Here is a 17861-nt window from a genome sequence, read left to right on the forward strand (position 1 = left end):
TGAGTTTACGGGATGAAAAACCTAAGTTTCTGGGAGAAAAAACCTCTTCTCATGCCAGAGATCGACTAACTCAGGAACGTATTCTAGGTCGAAGAAAGGCCTAGAATAAGTTCCTCCAGTTGCCAACTATACTTGAATTTAAGTCTAACTTTGTGCAGCCTAATGCAAAGGACAAGTGGTGGAAGCTACACACAAGCCATTGATGTAATAATAATAATAAAATACAGATTTGTGGTGCTGTGTATAATTCTCATTTATACTGTATAATTGTAGAGTTCTGAACAACTTTTCTCTTGGTACCTTGTCACATGCCTTTTCCAGGCATTAAAAATAATAATAATAATAATAATAATAAATAAATACTAATTCCTTGTTATTCCCATGATTTCTGAACCATGTTCTTTAAAGTGAAAATCTAATCCTAACAACCCTATTTAGCCTAAACCCCCTGGTTTTAACTTCTGTAAGGCCACGGTTGCCTTAGCAATTCGGTATTTAATGTCGATTTTTGAACAACCATCTTGACTCAACGTGCTTCCTAGATAAGTGAACTTCTTTACATTCTCAATTTGCTTATTACCAATTTGTATCTTTAAGAATTGAATGTCTGATTTTGCGGTTATCATTGTTTTTATTTTTTGTAGATTTATGTATAATCCATATTTTTTTAATGTTTTCTGAAAATACAGCTGGTTATCTCTTGTAATTCTTCTTCACTTTCTGCCAGAAGATCAATATCGTCAGCAAAATGTAAGTTATTTATTCTTAGTCCCAATTACTATTCCAGTGTCATATTCATAAAGAGCTTCATCTATGACATATTCCAGAAAACAATTAAAAAGAAGAGAGGGACAAGAAGCATTCCTGTCTTACTCCCCGTTCTGCCCGGAATGGTTCACTGCTGTAATTTTTAATTTCAATTCTCATATCAGATGAAGAATAAAGAGATTTAATAATCCTAATGATTTTGTTGTCAATACCATAATGTTCTAAAATTTTCCATAATGCCTCTTGCCATATTGAGTCAAAAGCTTTTTGAAGGTCTAAAAAGTTCTGACAGATTATTTTGTTATGTTCTAGGTATTTTTTGCCAAATTTTGGTCAATTTGGTACAATTGACCAAAAATATGGTCAATTGTACTTCTGGAAACCTGCTTGTTCGTTCATCTGATAGTCTGCTTTCTATTTTCTTTTCGATTCTTGACAATAATATTTTTAACAGGATTTTGCTTGGATGACTAATAAGGCTTATTGTTCTATAGTTGCTACATTTATTACTATTTCCATTTTTAGGAATAGGTACAAGGACAGAAGTCTGCCATTCGGAAGGCCAAGTCTCTGTGTTCCATACGTCCTGGAATAAATTTAGCAAGGTGTCTATGATGATGTTACCTCCTTTGTATCAGTTCCACTGTGACACCATCACTTCTCGGTGATTTTCCTATTTTTGAGGAGCTAACCGCTGCAATAACGTCTTCTTTTAATATCGGGTAATCTCCTTCCTCCGAACCTCCTGGCAAAATTCCGTCCAAAATATCATCAGTCAGTCGAGGGTCTTTTTGAAAAGGTTTCGTTGCGTAACATTTCCATCTATCAACTATTTTCTGGTTATCCACGATAGGAGTTCCATCTTCATCTTCTATGCTCCAATTAATTGCGGTAAAAGGTTTTGTTAATTTATTGATAATTTGAAAAGCACTTTTAGAATTATTTTTATTTAAAAGTCCTCTTCTATATTTTTGCATTCATCCAATATCCATAAGTTTCTAGCATGTTTGATTTCTTTTTTAATAATCTAAGTAATATTTTTATACTGTTCTCTATTATCACTGCTATTAATATGAGATTTCAAATATCTTCTTTCGTCGCATAGGTCCAAAATATTTTTGGTTATCCATGGTTTATTTATTTTCCTTTTGTATCCAAGGGTTTCTTCAGCTGTCTCAGTTATCTTTTGTGAAGTATTTGGTTTTAGATTCGATACTATTATATTTCTTGAAGCTTGTGTCAAAAATTTGTTTTAACTTGTATTTATATAGTGTATTTATTTGGGGATCTTTTAATTTTTCTATATTATATCTTTTACGAGTTGATTTTGTAGGTAATCTTTCCCTCATTTTCATATTCACAGTTGTAATGACCATGTTGTGGTCACTGCCAATGTCGGCTCCAGGAATGATCTGGTTCTTGTGAGGTTGATGGAGTTTTTAAATCTTGTGCTTACAAGGATAAAGTCAATTTGGTTGTGTGTTTTACCATCAGGGGAAGTCCATGTCCATCTTCTGGAAGGTTTATGGGGAAATAGTGTTAGTAATGGTAAGTTTATTTTGTGAGGCAAAACCTCTTTCGTTGGTCTCCCCATAGCCATACGGTCCAATAAATGGGAGATAATCCTTGCTGATGTCTGTTCCAATTTTGGCATTCCAATCGCCCTGTACAATCAAAAGGTCTTTTCTGTTTGCTCTGATGATTGTTGCATTAAGTTGACCATAAAACTCCTCTACTTCGGAGTCCTCGTGATCTCTGGTTGGGGCATAGACCTGTGATATTGAGGTGATATGATGGTGATATTGAGTGGTTTTCCTCTCAGGTGGACCAGAGCAATTCTGCTATTGATAGAGTTGAATTCCATGACAGAATTTCGTGATGATTTGTGTATCAAAAACCCAACACCTTCTTTTCCGCTGCAGTCACATCCACGGTAAAAAAAGCAAATGTCCTTTTTCTGTTGTTAGCTCTCCTGTTTTGGGCCATCGAATTTCACAAAGTCCCATAACAGTCCATTCATATCTTTTTAGTTTGTGCTGTAGTAATTTGAGTTGACCTGATTGTAGTTGAGTCCTAATATTCCAAGTTCCAGTCATTAAATAGTTGCGGAATCTGGATCCAGTTTTTCCATTATTTTTGTCAGTGATAGTGGTAGTAGTAGCGCCAGTCGCTAACTTCTCATTGCCACCCCTGGAGCTGCTACCAAATGGCAATGCGGACCTTGTTGAACGGGCACATGGTGTGCTGTGTTAAATCCTTAGCTATGAATGTCTAATGGGCAGTAAATTAACACAGATGGTGCCAATCTCCTCTTCTGTCTTAGCATTTAGCTGGGCATAGTGGGATTAAATACAATTAAATAGTATATTATAAATGCTATAGTGTGTGTGTGTGTGTGTGTGTGTGTGTGTGTGTGTGTGTGTGTGTGTGTGTGTGTGTGTGTGTGTTAGAGAGAGAGAGAGAGAGACCAATTCCATATAAATTAAGAATTTCAGCTAGGTCAGGTCACATACAGTCTGAGTGAACTTCACGCAGTGAATCTTATGATTCCATGGATAAATAATAATAATAACAGTAATAATGATTAACTATTATACTTACTTAAAATAAAGAGCCAAGTCTGTTGAAAGAATAGCAGACTCAATAACAGAAATAATATACTTGTATTCCTCAGGAGAAATGGACTGAAATATATTGTTACCCTGGAATTAAAAATATTTTGAAACCAGTTTAGTATATCAAACTACTCAACACAAATAAATATGATCAGAGAATCTTTAAGAAAAAGACTTAAGAAGGATGGCAATTTAAAGACTGCATAAAATAGATTGCAAATTTATTGTATAATGATTTAAACTTATGGAATGGTAAAAAATATCATCATCATCATCAACAACCATGGGTCCAAAACCCATAGGTGTCTGCTGCCATCTTGATATGATTCTTCCATTGCATTCTGTTTTGTGCAAGATGACTCAATTTGTGTATAGAGTTTCCGCACCATTTGACGATGTCATCGCCCCATTCTCTGTTTGGTCTTCCTCTTTTGTTTTTTTCCTTCGATCATTCCAAACAACAACAACGTGTTTAATTTTCTCTCATCATTCATTCTACATATATGGTCAAATAGATGTAGTTTCCTTTTGATTATTTTCTGGATCAGGTTTTCTTTTGGTTGCATTCGTCTGTAGATTTCCTCATTGTTCACTTTCTGTATCCAGCTTATTCTCAAGATCTTTCTATAGCACTTCCTCTCAAATGCCAATATCCTCCTTTCAGATTCTCTCAGGAGTACCCAGGCCTTGCATCCACAGAGCATGCTGCTGAAGATACAGGTGTCTACAATGCGCAGTTTAGTTTGCATCTTTATCTCTCGGCTCTTCCATATTTTGTCCATGGCTTTTAAAATAGTTGTTGCTCTGGCTATTCTAATTTTTCTCTCTTTTTTGGGGTCCAAGTCATGTGTCATGTGGCATCCAAGATATGCGAAGTGTTCCACATTTTCCAGTTGAAATCTGTCTATCGTAACTCTGTTCAGTAACTCCTGTTGTCCGAATATCATTGTTTTAGTTTTTTTAAAGTTGACATTTAGTCTGTATCTTTTTCCTTTTGTGTATAGTGTTTGCAATGTCTGTTCCAGTCTTGCTGCATCTTCTTCAATCAGGATGATGTCATCTGCAAAGCAAAGGTAGTTTATTCTAATGCCATTTATTGAAATTCCTCCACCTTCTTCTTTAATCTTATCTAGTGTTCTTCCCAGATGTGTGATGAAGATGATTGGTGATATTGGGTCCCCTTGTCTTGTGCCTTGACTAGTGGCAAACCAATCTCCAGTCTCATCTGCTATTCTGATTTTTACTTGTGCTTGGCTGTTTATATCTTTCAGCAGGCAGATCAATTTATTGTCCACACCACAGGATTCCAAGACAGCCCCTTGTTACATTTTGGTCAATATTATTAAATGCTTTTTGGAAGTCCACAAAACAGCAATATATCTTTTTGTTCTTTCTTCGAGCTTTCTCTGCTATTAGTCTTAATGTGAGTATTTGTTGCACTGTATTTCGATCTTGTCGACATCCGACTTGCTCATCCAGATGTGCCTCCATATGCCCCTTCAGGGGCTCTGTTAGTATTTTCATCAGCACTTTGCCAAGATAACTCATTAATGCAATAATTCTGTAATTGATGCATTCTAAAGCACTGCCTTTCTTATGAAGAACAACCAAGACCAATTTTTTCTGCTCTTCGGGGGCATATAATGATCCCGTATTTCATTACATAGCTTATGTATTTCTTTTGCAACTGATTCTCCCCCATTTTAGCATCTTGCCTATTATGTTGTCATTTCCAGGACTCTTGTTATTCTTGAGATGTTTTATAGCCTTATTCACCTCCTCTTCCAAGATGTCATTTTCAAAGATTTCTCTGCTGGTGGAGAGATTGCTTTTAGTTCTTTGATTACTTCTGTTGCAGTATCATTTAGTTGATTTTTATATAGTTCGCTGTAATATCTTGTCCATCTGTGTATGATTTCTATCTTGTCCATCAATACTTTACCATTTTAATCTTTGACTGCTACTGATCTTGTTTGCCACTTCCTATTGACATTTCTTATAAGTTTGTAGACCGCTCTACTTTTGTGTTCTCCATGGTACTGTTCAATGTCTTTGCACTGGTCCTCCAACCATTTGGCTTTATCAGATCTTGCTGCTTTTTGTACTTCATTGCATTTTTGACGGTATAACTCATCTGCTGCCTCTGAATTATCTCTTTAAGTTTCAGTTCTCTTTTCTCTTGTACCAATTTTAGGGTTTCCTGAGTTATCCATTTCTTGTTGATCTTTTCTCTTTCAGGAATTACTTCCTCTACTGCTTTTTTTTAACACTGTAGTCAGTTGTTCTGCTCTTGTATTTATATTTTGTTTTTCACTTGGGGTCTTAAGCTTAGTTTCCAATATGTTCTGATATGCTGTTCTTAGCCTGTCTTCATTTAGTTTTGAGATGTCTCTAGCTTTTTGGAACTTTCCACTGTACTTCTGTTTCAGTTTTAGTCTTATATTTGCAATCACTAAGCTGTGGTCCGAATCAATATCAGCTCCTTGGAATGATCTGCACTGTTGAACTGAGGTTCTCCATTTCTGGTCTATTAATATCAGGTCGATCATATTCCTGTGTTTGCCATCGAAGGAGCACTATGTCCATTTATGACAATCTTTTTGTTGGAATTTGGTATTGCAAATCATCAGGTTCTTATCCGTGGCAATTCCAGAAGCATCTCTCCACGTTCATTTCTTTCTCCATATCCAAATTTTCCCATAACCTTTTCCCATCCTGTGTTATTTTTGACAATCTTTGCATTCCAGTTTCCTCCAATGATGAGTATATCCTGCTTCAGTACCTCATCAATTACTAATTGATGAGATCCCTGTAAAATCTCTCAATGTTTTCATCTGCACTCTCTGCAGTGGGCACATATATTTGAATGGTTGTGATAGTGAATGGTTTGGCACTGAATCTTGCAACCGTTATTCTTTCACTAACTGGTTTGTATCTTATCATTGCCTGACAGCCTTGTTACTTAGCAGGAAACCGACGTCTGCTCCATTTTCATTTTCATAATGATTTAAACTTATGGAATGGTAAAAAATATATAAAATGGAAAAATATATCTTTATTCCCACAGTATGGATGGCACCTTCAGGGAATTAAACAACTAGGAAAAACAGCTTACAGGACAAAATGCATCACGAATCTGTGAAACAGACTGAAATTAAACTGTTGCTAAATATAACATGAATTAAACATAACATTAGTATCAGTGTCATTATCATTATTATTTTCAGATCTCTTATGACTTACTGTGGAAGCCAACTCTCTAAAGACTAGAATACAAATCACATATCATCACTGGAGTATTCACCACCCACTATGGAAATGCATTCTACTCATTTACCACTCTCTCCATGCAAAAAACTGGCTTTTACAAATTTTTTTCACCCTTCATAGATTCCAGGAATGACCTCGAATCCTACTACCTATTACCTTATGCAACATTTCTCCTATATCCATTTGATGGACCCCAGCATCTCAGTAGAGATACTGAGACAAGGAATGATGAGAGCTTGGTCCACCTTTGCTAGGAGTTGCCTGGTGTTGTACTACCTTACCCCAGTCCTGAAGATATTTTCAGGTGCAAACTTTGTTTGCTTACACTTGGATAAAGGATTAAACTAAATCTCTTATAAAGTTTCTGTACAACTTAGATGGTAATTCATTTTTTCCAATCAAAAAGCATTATCATTACAAATGAGGCTATAGAAGTTTTAATTTATTATTAACACCAAACCTCAATGGAATCTAAAGATTCATAGCAGAAGGACACATAGTTCATACACAAAACTCATCAAACCATGCTTTAAACACATTCAATATGTCGACATTCACCATAGTCTCAGGCAATGCATTCCACTACCCAATCAATCTCCATGCAAAGAACTTACTCCTTACTCTCTTACCCCCTCCCCATCTTGTTTCCAGGGATAGTCTCTTGTTTCTAACCCTGTCTCCCATTCTATGAAAAATTTCTTCCACATTAACCTGGTAACAATCCTTTACCAACTTATATGTTTCAATTATATCTCCTTCTTGTCCATCCTCCTCCTATTCATGAAACTCTGCAAAAGACATTCCCCCAGTCTATCTCCATACTTCACATTCCAAAGACCCAATAGCTCATCAATCTTCTCTGGACCCTTTCTAATATACTGTCTTTCCCATGAAATCTAGACAACCAAATGTGTGCCCAAATCTGGTGACATAACTGTAGAATTCTTAAGGTTTTGCTTTGTTGCTTCAGCCAATTTCTTCTTCCTTGCTAACTAGTCATCTTCCTAGCCTATGCCTTGCACTTCTTGTGTTTCTAAGTAGTATCCTGTTCTTGATATCTGCTCCGCAGCATCCTTTTTTTCAACAATTCCTGCATCATTCCACTCATCTCTACTTTATTTATTCTCCTAACCTTATAAATGCAATCTAACATTGACATAAGTAACTGATTTTGAATCAAGTTGCAGCTGCTGCTTCTGCTGCTCAAGTCACAGCAGGTCACTAGTTTGCTCTTTCATTTATCATAGTTTCCCACTCTTTAATTCAAAAGAGCGCTTTTGTTCCATGAACCTTCCATCTGCCTATCACTTCTCACATCAAACCATATGATCACTCTCTCAAGTTGGTGGCATGATGGTGATAGCTATTATCACTGTATGATGAGATGATATTATTAAATCCAACCTTGTGTTGTTCTACAAGTTGCTTCAACTATATGCTGTATAAGAAAGTTATACCTAAGAAGCTCAAGGAATTTCAATCTCCATACTCACACATTATTTTCTGCTTCTAGCTAATCTTCCATACTTAGTCACCTATTATTATCACTTAGAAGAAGTTATAATAATAGGTGACTCATTTGTCTGAACATTTCAGAATCATCTTCCTCTACATTTCCTGGCCTATAACACCCCCAATGATTCAACATGACCTTTGACTCTGTCCTTCCATTAAAATCATCACTGCATCATTTATTTTACACTAATCCTGACAGCTTATATTCACAGTCTGACCATCTAATTTTTGCTTCCCTACCACATTCACTCAAATGACCCAACTCTGGCAAACATTTCTCTTCTACCTTCAAATTTATCTCATATATACATGCTCAAGGCCTCTCTCCCTCATCCTAGCTATCATATCATTCATAACCATCTCTCTTTTCCTCAGTTCACTACTATTATACCTTGCCAACATAATCTTCTCCCTCTCACACTTTTCTCCTTCATTGTCTCTAGCAATGCTCTCAAATCCTATGCTACTTCATTCACACTTCCATGTAAATAATTTGTTTCTACTGGCAGAGTCAATCTTCTGCACTTCCTCTCCAGAGCTTCAGTCCTCCTTCCTGTCATTACTCCTCTCAAACACCTTCAACATCTGCTCTGTTTTCACATCTTTCATCACAGAATCCTGCACAACACTACATTACTTTGCATCCTTCCTCTGTAAATGTTCATCTTTAACTCCTCTACCACTGGCACTTTCTTTCTTATACTTTCAGCAACCCAGTCTCTTCTCTAAATGCCCTATTTCATTCTGTACTTACCTTAATTCATTTCTCAACTTTACCAATTCTTATCTGATATCCTCAATTGTGTTTATACTTCTATACTAACTTTGTTATCATACTACCTTCTTTTTTCTACAGGTCCACTGTCCACTTCTCCCTCTGTCTTACTAATCTCTACTTTTTCATTCACAGGTATTATACCACATTTGCTCTGTCCCACTTTCACTCTACCTGTAACACTTATGTCATTCATGCTATCATTGATCAGTTACACAAGATTTCACCCACTTTTTATACCTTTCTTATCACTTACTCATCACCCCTTTCACATTATCTTTCTTTGCTATCAGATGGACACCCATTCTTCTTGTTGCATTCTTACTAATCTCACCCTCAGGCAGTGTCAAATTACTGCCTGTCAACTCTGCACTGAAGTCAAATTTCTCACACACTCTCCTTTCATCCATTTTGAAAATCCACATAATCCAATAAAAACATATCATATGCTTCACATTTTACAAAATGACTGAAGTCAAAATGCAACTCACAGATAAATTGGCTGTCATATTAATTTTGATGCCAATCTGTACATGTCCCTCTAACTTGAACAAAATTGAAATACATTACAAGCACTTATGTTCTACATCTCACACACACACACACATATAAATCCTTAAAAACCATGGGTATTTAATTAAAAAACTTGTCTAAAACTGCAGGCTTCCTAATTATGACTTCATCAGATGCTCTTTCTCACATTTAATGTATATCTATTAGTAACTTGGACAGAATATAACATTCTTAAGCCAAATGTTTAACTAGTTTGCTCCCATCAAATTAAAAACATTTGATTTCTATCTGGAGAAAAATTTCTCTCAAGAAACTGTTGCCCAGCTGACATACATAATTTCTTTATCATTTTGTGTCTTAGCTGTCATTTCTTTGTACAGAATAGAAAACTTTTCATTGCTCATTTTGCCCTTATAATGAGTAATAATAAGTGTTCATGTGATATTAAGTGAATGGACATGAAAATGGGGATGTGAGTTCAATGTTGCAAAATATAAGGTTTTAAAATTTGGGAACCAAAGATGGGATGTAGAATTTATGCTTGGTGAGGATATATTATTGGAGGTGGAGAAAATAAGATATCTTGTGGTGATAGTGGATAAAGATCTGAAATTTAGGGAACAAATTGCCAAAATTGTGAGGACAACACAAAGAATTCTGAGAATAATGTGGAGAACAATGACTTGTAGAAGTAAGGAGATTCTTGTTCCATTGTATAAGGCTTTGATTAAGCCACACATGGACTACTGTGCACAGATTTGGTCACCTGGTTTTCAAAAGGATGAAGAGATGTTGGAAAGGGTCCAGAGGTGACTGACTAAGGTAGTTTCTGATCTCTGGAATGTCAAATATACGAAAAGGTTGAGAAGATGCAATTTACAGAGTCCAGTGGAGGAGGAAGAGGGGTTGTATGATAGAGGTCTACAAGTTAGCAAGGAGTTGTTATAGGATCAATGTTGGAGAGGTTCTATAGAAAACAGTGGGAGATCAGGAGAGAACCAGAGGTCATCCCTGGAAGATGTATAAGGAGGATGTGAGCACGGGAGTGAGAAGCAGGTTTTTTGCATGCAGAGTTGTGAATGAATGGGATAGCTTACCTGAGAGTGTGGTGTCTGCAGAGAATTAGAGTGTGTTTAAGACAAAGTATGATGAGCTGTGTGTATGACAAAAGGACCTCCTAGATAAGTCTTTGACTCCATGGGGTCTTGGGATAATAATAATTTTCTAAGAAAAAAATCAGAGCCTGAGTCATACACTACATGGGCAGTGCTAAGGTTGATGAGTAGGACATATTTTTCCCAGGGTGAAAATTTAAAAAAGAGCTAATTAAGAAAAAAATAATTAAACAGGTATTTAATTACAAAAATACTCAAAGAGTTGCTCAAAATATTTACAAAAATTTAATTTAAAAAGGAAACAGAGTCTTATTATTTTATTTTATTTACTTATTTTTTTTGCTTCAGGTGCTATTAAGCTTAGCCAGCCCTGCTGTACACAAAATGACCAAAGGAGACTCACCCCTTGCTGGTCTGATTGGCCAAGTAGATAGTGTATCATTCTCCAATCAATAAGTCATTGGATTTTGAATCCTGCTGTAGGCAAAGATATTTGTGAATGTCTTTACATGGTAGATGTATTTCATTTCTCAGTATGAGACCATCACCCTACTTATTGGGGACCTGAAGAAGCTTGATAAAGTTTCATGTTTGGTCTCTAGAGCAGGATTTACAGACTATCTATCTAACCTATAGCCCACTCATCCACAATACGAACATGCGATAATATGTTCATATTCTTTTGTGGGTGAGATGTATATTAAGAAAAATACATATGAACAAAATACACAAAACATAAAATCCATTTATCTTAATGCATTATTATTAATATTTTAGCTTTAGGATATGGTCAATGAATGCATATTATTATGGTCAATCAATATTAATATCCATAAAAAATATTTGTTCAATGCAGTTTATACCTCACTATTTAAAATCATTATGCACTGATCAAAATGATGGTGTTCCATTGTGGAGGTGCTATACAAAGTAGCTAAAGGAGACTCAATCCTGGAAAGAAAGAAAAAAAAAAAAATTTGTTTCATTCATGTGAAAAAGAAACAATCTATTAATAATTTCTTATATGCACTATTACTGAATTTAATTTTCCTGTTAATAACTGTCATTCTAAAACAAATTTATTATAGAGAATATTAGGTACAATGCAAGTACTGGAGAAAGTAACAAAATGCTCAGTTTTCATTGAATATGCTGGAAATTTTTGACAAAATTAAACCAACAATAATTATTACCAATTTAAATGAATCACAAGACTTGGCACATATTTCTTACTGTTTCTATCATACTGTGCCTTAAATTTATTCACTGTCATTGCACTCACACTCCTCTGGCAACACATTATTCTCAACTTCAAATAAAAAATCTTCTCTTCAATGTTGTCCACTACAATGTTATACAATTACTAGAGATAGTCTCGTGTTTGTGTTCTACTTTGTCTTCCATTCTGTGAATTCTTGGAGTACAGAATTCTCAGTATCAGTATGATAAATTGCTTTTATCATTATAAAAAGTAGTTTATAAAATAACATCTTTCAATTTTATATCTCAATTATATCACCTCTTCTTCAAATTTTAAAAATCAGCAATTCAAATATCCAGAATCTTTCTGCCATATAGACATAATTCATAATCTTATATTATGAATTATGAAGTATTATTAATATATATAATAATACTGACTCATACCTAACACATGAATGCTGGGGCATGAGTTAATACTCATGACAGTCACTATGAATAATACAAAACAAATTATTATTATTATTAACGTCTGACCTCCATGGAGTCAGAGACTCATTGTGGGAGGTACACACTATTGCACACTATTACAATGATTACACTATTGCACATTATTACTGATTCAATGTATCTACATTCAACGCAAAGACATTTTGGCAATGGAAAAATTAAGGGATCTGCACTATGAATTGTTGGAACATCCACCCTATTCCCCAGATTTGGCTCCTTCTGACTTCTATCTCTTCCGAAAACTAAAACTCTTCCTCTCTGGTCAGCGTTTTTCTTCAAATCAAGAGGTGATTGCAGCTGTAGAAAGGTAGTTTGCAGATCTTACTGAGAACCACTACAGGGACGGGATAATGGTGCTGGAGCATCGTCGAAATAAATGTATTAGTCTTAAGGGAGATTATGTTGAAAAATAAAAATAATTTTGAAATAATTTATAAATAAATTATAATAATTTATAAATAATAAAATTAATATAATGCTTCTGAATTAAAAGATATCAAAGATACACAAGTTATAAAGTTTAATTTTCTATAAAAATTTAAAACCAGTATAAATTTGATGATTTGGAGAAAATCTGCCTGAGTGTATAATGCTTATGTAGATTGCTGAAACCAGTAAAATTACATCTCATTAAAGAAATGAGAGAGGATGACTAAAATATGATAAATGATAAAAATTAATGAACAGTTCTCATCATCATTATTCCTTATTAGGAAGAAACATGTAAGATAAGTGTAACCAAAGCAGAGATAACCAAGAACAACCTCCATGATATGATTGATCCCTGTGCAGACTGAACTTCCATAGTTTGATTTCAGGCTTTATCTGGAATAATATGTTATTAATATATCCCTCTATTCTGTGATATTTGCAGGATAATCGTTTTTTGTTTAATAATCTACCTGTAATCAACAGGGACTGAGCTGACCCAGCTGCAGTATCTGAAGCTTCATTTTCCTTGATCCAACATAGGATAAACATCCATGAGAAACATGATCTTATATAACAGATGTTGATATCAAGAGCAAACTGGATGCGAGCGGCATACAAAAACTTCTTTAGTGTCTACAGAGAATTTAAAGAATTCATGCAAATATTGCACCTTTGGCAGTGTTTCAGTTTAATATATTTTAGTGAAAGCTTTATGGCATGCAGCTCAGAAGTATAGTTGCTACATTCTGGTAGAACGTCATCAGATGTTACACTATCTGGGAGATGGTGGAAGATCTCACTAAAATCTCTGATTTTCAACTGTGTGTAAACAGGATCAAATGGAATATTCTGCTCTATGTGTTATAAAAAGCTGCTGGTAGACAAAGGAAGGTATTGTATTTTCCCCAAAGCTGCACAAAGAACATGCAACCTTCATGATGGAATTCAGTTATTCCGAGAGGAGGGGGGGGGATGTGTTTAGTGATGTTTGTGCAGTATTATCTATAGCGATGGTTAGAGTTTGTAATAGTTCTTTGATATATGTGCAAACCAAAGTGACATATGGCAGTCTGATAAATTTTCCCACTGCAAGGCAAAGATGCTTATCTGCGTGAGATGGTTTGAGAGGGATTTTATTTTGTAAAGACAGCTTGATGGTATTAAAATAACCAAGACAGTTTCATTTGCTTGGGTGTAAAAACCAGGAAAAGTCAGTTCCAAATGCAGTTGTGGTTTTAATGTCCTGAGGGTGGATAGGGGCTGTTTTTATTTATTTTTTATGATAATACCACACACATGAGGGTGAGTAATCTATAGTATGTCAGTATCATGGATGGATGGATGTACTATTTATGGCAGGATTATATACAGTGATCCAAAATTGAGACTCGAATCTGATAAGGTGCTTAGTAAAGAAAGAGAAAATAACATCAGCCTGCACTCCAAGCAGTGGAACACAGAGTGCAAATCATATTGCATTAGACATACTGCTTAATGTAAAACATTAAATTTAAATTTAAAAAAATTAAATTAACTAATTATCAAATATCCAAACAAGAGAAACAATAGATATTGGAGAGATAGAAGACCAACAATGGATAGATTATTATTATAAATTCTGGAAAGGAAATAAACAGTCAAAATTATTATTTACAGGATTTTCAGAAAATGTAACTGATAATGGTCTCCCAAATAACTTTACATCAGAAGTATTAAATGAAGCATTAAAAGAAATGGAAAAATGGAAAATCACCAGGAGAAGATAAAATCCAAATATATAAAGTATGCAGAAAATAAATTCACCAACAATGTCTTACTTTAATGAACAAAACATATAACAATGGAAAAATACCCAGTGACTGGAACCATGCAACTCTGATTCCATCTTTGAAAAAGGAAGTTAGAATAACTGTGACAACTACAGAGTAATAAGTTTATTAAACACAGGTTATAAAATACATATATGTCAAAATACTAAAGAACAGAATCAACCCTATACTAGAAAAAAATTACAAATGAAGAACAGAATAGTTTTAAAAAAGGAAGATTCTATATTCAGCCTGAAACTACTAATTGAGAAAAGAAGAGAATTCAACTCAGAAATGCATCTAGCATTCATAAATTACGAAAAACTTTTTACAAGATAGGCAGATATAAATTCTTTGATATACTGAAAAACCACCTGCCTATAAATTTATTAAAGGCACTTTATATGAGAAAACAATAATAAGCCTAAAAAGAGGTGAGAAGAACAGAACCAAAGCATTTGAAGTAACAGGAGGTCTTAGACAAGGATGCTTCCTTCCTCCAATATTATTTGGAATATGTATGAAAGAAATAATCAAAGAATGAAGATCAACTAACAAACAAAGAAGGAATTCATATAGAAAATTATCTTATCTTAGATACATTACTCTTTGCAGACAACCAAGTGATATTTGGAACAAATGATGATACACTACAAAAAACTGTACATAAACTGAATTTACTAATAAAACAATATAATATGTCAATCTCTCATGAAAAAACTAAAACTAGGCATTCAAAGAAAAATGCCCATCATAACTAAAATCATCATCATCATCATGTATTGTCTCCATCCAGGAGGTTGACTACCATGATGTGACACATGGTTGACTATGGGTGCAAGGATAATGCGGTGAGGACCCTATCACTTCCACACAGTTGTAGGTATTAACAGCTGTATCCGAGTGTGTGTGTTCATGGGGCTAGCTTGCCTGTTCTGAGGGATGAAAAACCTGAGTTTCTCGGTAAAAAAAACCCTCTGTATGAAATCAGCTAGCTCACCTTTAGTCAAAAGAGACCAGATAAAGGTTCCTCAAGTAATGGACAGGTATCAAACCCATGTCTTTCCAACCAAAGAGCTTTGTCTATACTGACTGAACTATGATGGATCTTTAACTAATATAGTAATACACAATAAAATAACCTAACAAGTCAACAATTTTAATCATTTGAGTATAAGTCACAATGAAGATTTAGACATTTCTTATAAAATTAACAAATTCTCCAAAGCAAATGGAATAATAAACAAAACATTAAGGCCAGCAATAGTTATTCAAAAAAAAAAAAAAAGCATAGTGATGGATTCTAGTGATGTGGTCTGCAAAATAGAAAAGTAAAAGACTTGGAAGAAGTAGAGCAAAGAATGCAGGAAGAAAAATATACAAAAAGAGGAAAAATCAAAAGGCTAATGTCATCACTGGGAGGTCCTACTTCATCGTGAACAGGTGCTCCACATGCGGGAAGTTAAAGTAACAATAAGAATAATAATAAGAGTAATAAGTTAAAAAAACTCCAGTTTAAACAGTACTTATGAGTACTGATAGCAGATATGTTATTCTGTCAATTATTATAATATAAGTAGGGAAAGCTGGTGTGTTATGTTAGTAGGTGTTTCTGATATTTTCTATTTCTTTTTTTTTTTGGTATCAGTTGGTGGTTGGACTTTGTGTGGGCCTTCATAAATTTGAAGATGAGGGATTCATAGTCAAAGGAGAAGCAAATTCAGTGGCCAAGCTCCACCCCCCCCCCCCGATCTACCACAGAGTCAGACATGCCATCCCATGCCACTATCTGGAAAGCAATGCCTAATGACTGCACTCAAAATCAGCCTGCATAAGCAGAAAAAAAACATAACTGAATGAACTTTGGTCATATATAGACTATCGAGTTTTTGTGATATAATTATTTTGCACAGATATAAAACTTACTCATCATGTTGTACCATCATATGCATTTGTTGGAGATCTGAACAGCAGAGTAGGAAATTAATCCCACCAGGGATATAGGAACATTTTGGGAAAATTTGGAGAAAAGGGTAAAGCTAATAATAATGGTAAGTATTTACTGGACTTCTGCTCAAGACATGGACTAGTCATTACTAATGCCATGTTTCAACATAAAGATGCACACAAGTTCACATCTAGAGAAGACACAAGAAATAAGAAAAACCTCATTAACTATGTGATACCATCATACTGGTTTGGGATAAAAGAACATAGAGAGGATTTGACCATTACTTAGTACTAAGCAGGATAAAAATGGATATCACATTGAAAAGAACAGTATGTAAGAAAGTTTTAAAAAAGAATTAAAGTTGAGCTGCTTTTACAAGTAAATTGTAGACTTGACTATACAAACATTATTGAAGAAAAAATGAAATAAATTGAAAACAAGAGCCAAACTCTGAAGAAGACATTGATTGATTCAGCTAGGGAGGTATGTGGTGAAGTTGTCAGCAAGGATAGAAAAATAAGAAAACCATGGTGGACAGAAGAAGTTTAAAGAAACAGTCCATCCTAGAAAAGAAGAAAGCATACCAAAAGTCCCTAGCTAATAAGTCGACAGATGCCCTAAAAGAATACAGAGAAAAATGTAAGAGAGCTAAGTTATGTGTAAAAGTAGCTAAACAAAAGTCATGGGAAGACTTAGTAAGAATATAGAAAATAAATATCAGAAAGGTGGCAAAATGTTCTGGAGGCTATTGAAGAAGCCTAGAAATGGAGGAAAGATTACTGTAAAAGGAGTCAAAGATGATAAAGGTGACATGAAAACTGAAGATAAGGATATCCTGGGGCTGAAGTAATTACTTTGAAAGATATTAAATGAACCAAGCAGTGACAGAACCATTCTAGAAAATATTCAAGAGGAATGCAAGAGGAAAACATATCAATACTGGAGGTAGAAAAAAGCTGTCAAAAACTTGAAATGTGGAAAGGCAGCTGGAGTAGATGATATTCAACCAGAAATGCTTAAGTATGGAGGTATAAAAGTTTTGCAGTGTCTGCACTGCATAATTCCAGAAAGCCTGGTCAGCAGGTCAAATTCTCAATGATTGGAGTAAAGTTCTCATAGTAATTCCTCTGTAATTCTTACATTCAGTTTTATAAAAAAAGTAAATAAAACAGAAGGTAAGAATTACAGAGGAATTTCTCTACTAAGTGTTCCAGATAAGGTTTATGCAAGCATACTTGAAAAGAGGTTGAGAAAGATTGTGGAAGAGAAACTTGGAGAAGAAAAAGAAGAAGAAGGTGAGTTCAGGCCAAATAGGTTATCAGGATCAGATTTTCACTTTAAGACAAATAGTTGAGAAAGTGTGAGAATAAGAATGATCTGTACTTAAGT

The 17861-nt window shown here is 34.7% G+C and overlaps 1 protein-coding gene across 1 annotated transcript in view; it reads right to left on the reverse strand.

Moving 5' to 3' along the window:
* The window catches only part of LOC150107269 (cGMP-specific 3',5'-cyclic phosphodiesterase-like), a 453449-nt gene that overhangs the window by 98568 nt on the left and 337020 nt on the right, over window positions 1–17861 (reverse strand). Inside the window, exons 15-16 of the mRNA XM_090391769.1 lie at window positions 11435–11522; window positions 3370–3470 (exon numbers count right to left, since the gene is read on the reverse strand). Of these exons, the coding sequence (XP_090247895.1) occupies window positions 3370–3470; window positions 11435–11522 (189 nt within the window). The remainder of the gene's footprint in view (window positions 1–3369; window positions 3471–11434; window positions 11523–17861) is intronic.

This window comes from Typopeltis vanoorti, chromosome 4 (genome assembly GCF_054136105.1).
Source record: "Typopeltis vanoorti isolate ZY-2024b chromosome 4, IOZ_Tvanoo_1.0, whole genome shotgun sequence".
Taxonomy (NCBI): Eukaryota; Metazoa; Arthropoda; class Arachnida; order Uropygi; family Thelyphonidae; genus Typopeltis; species Typopeltis vanoorti.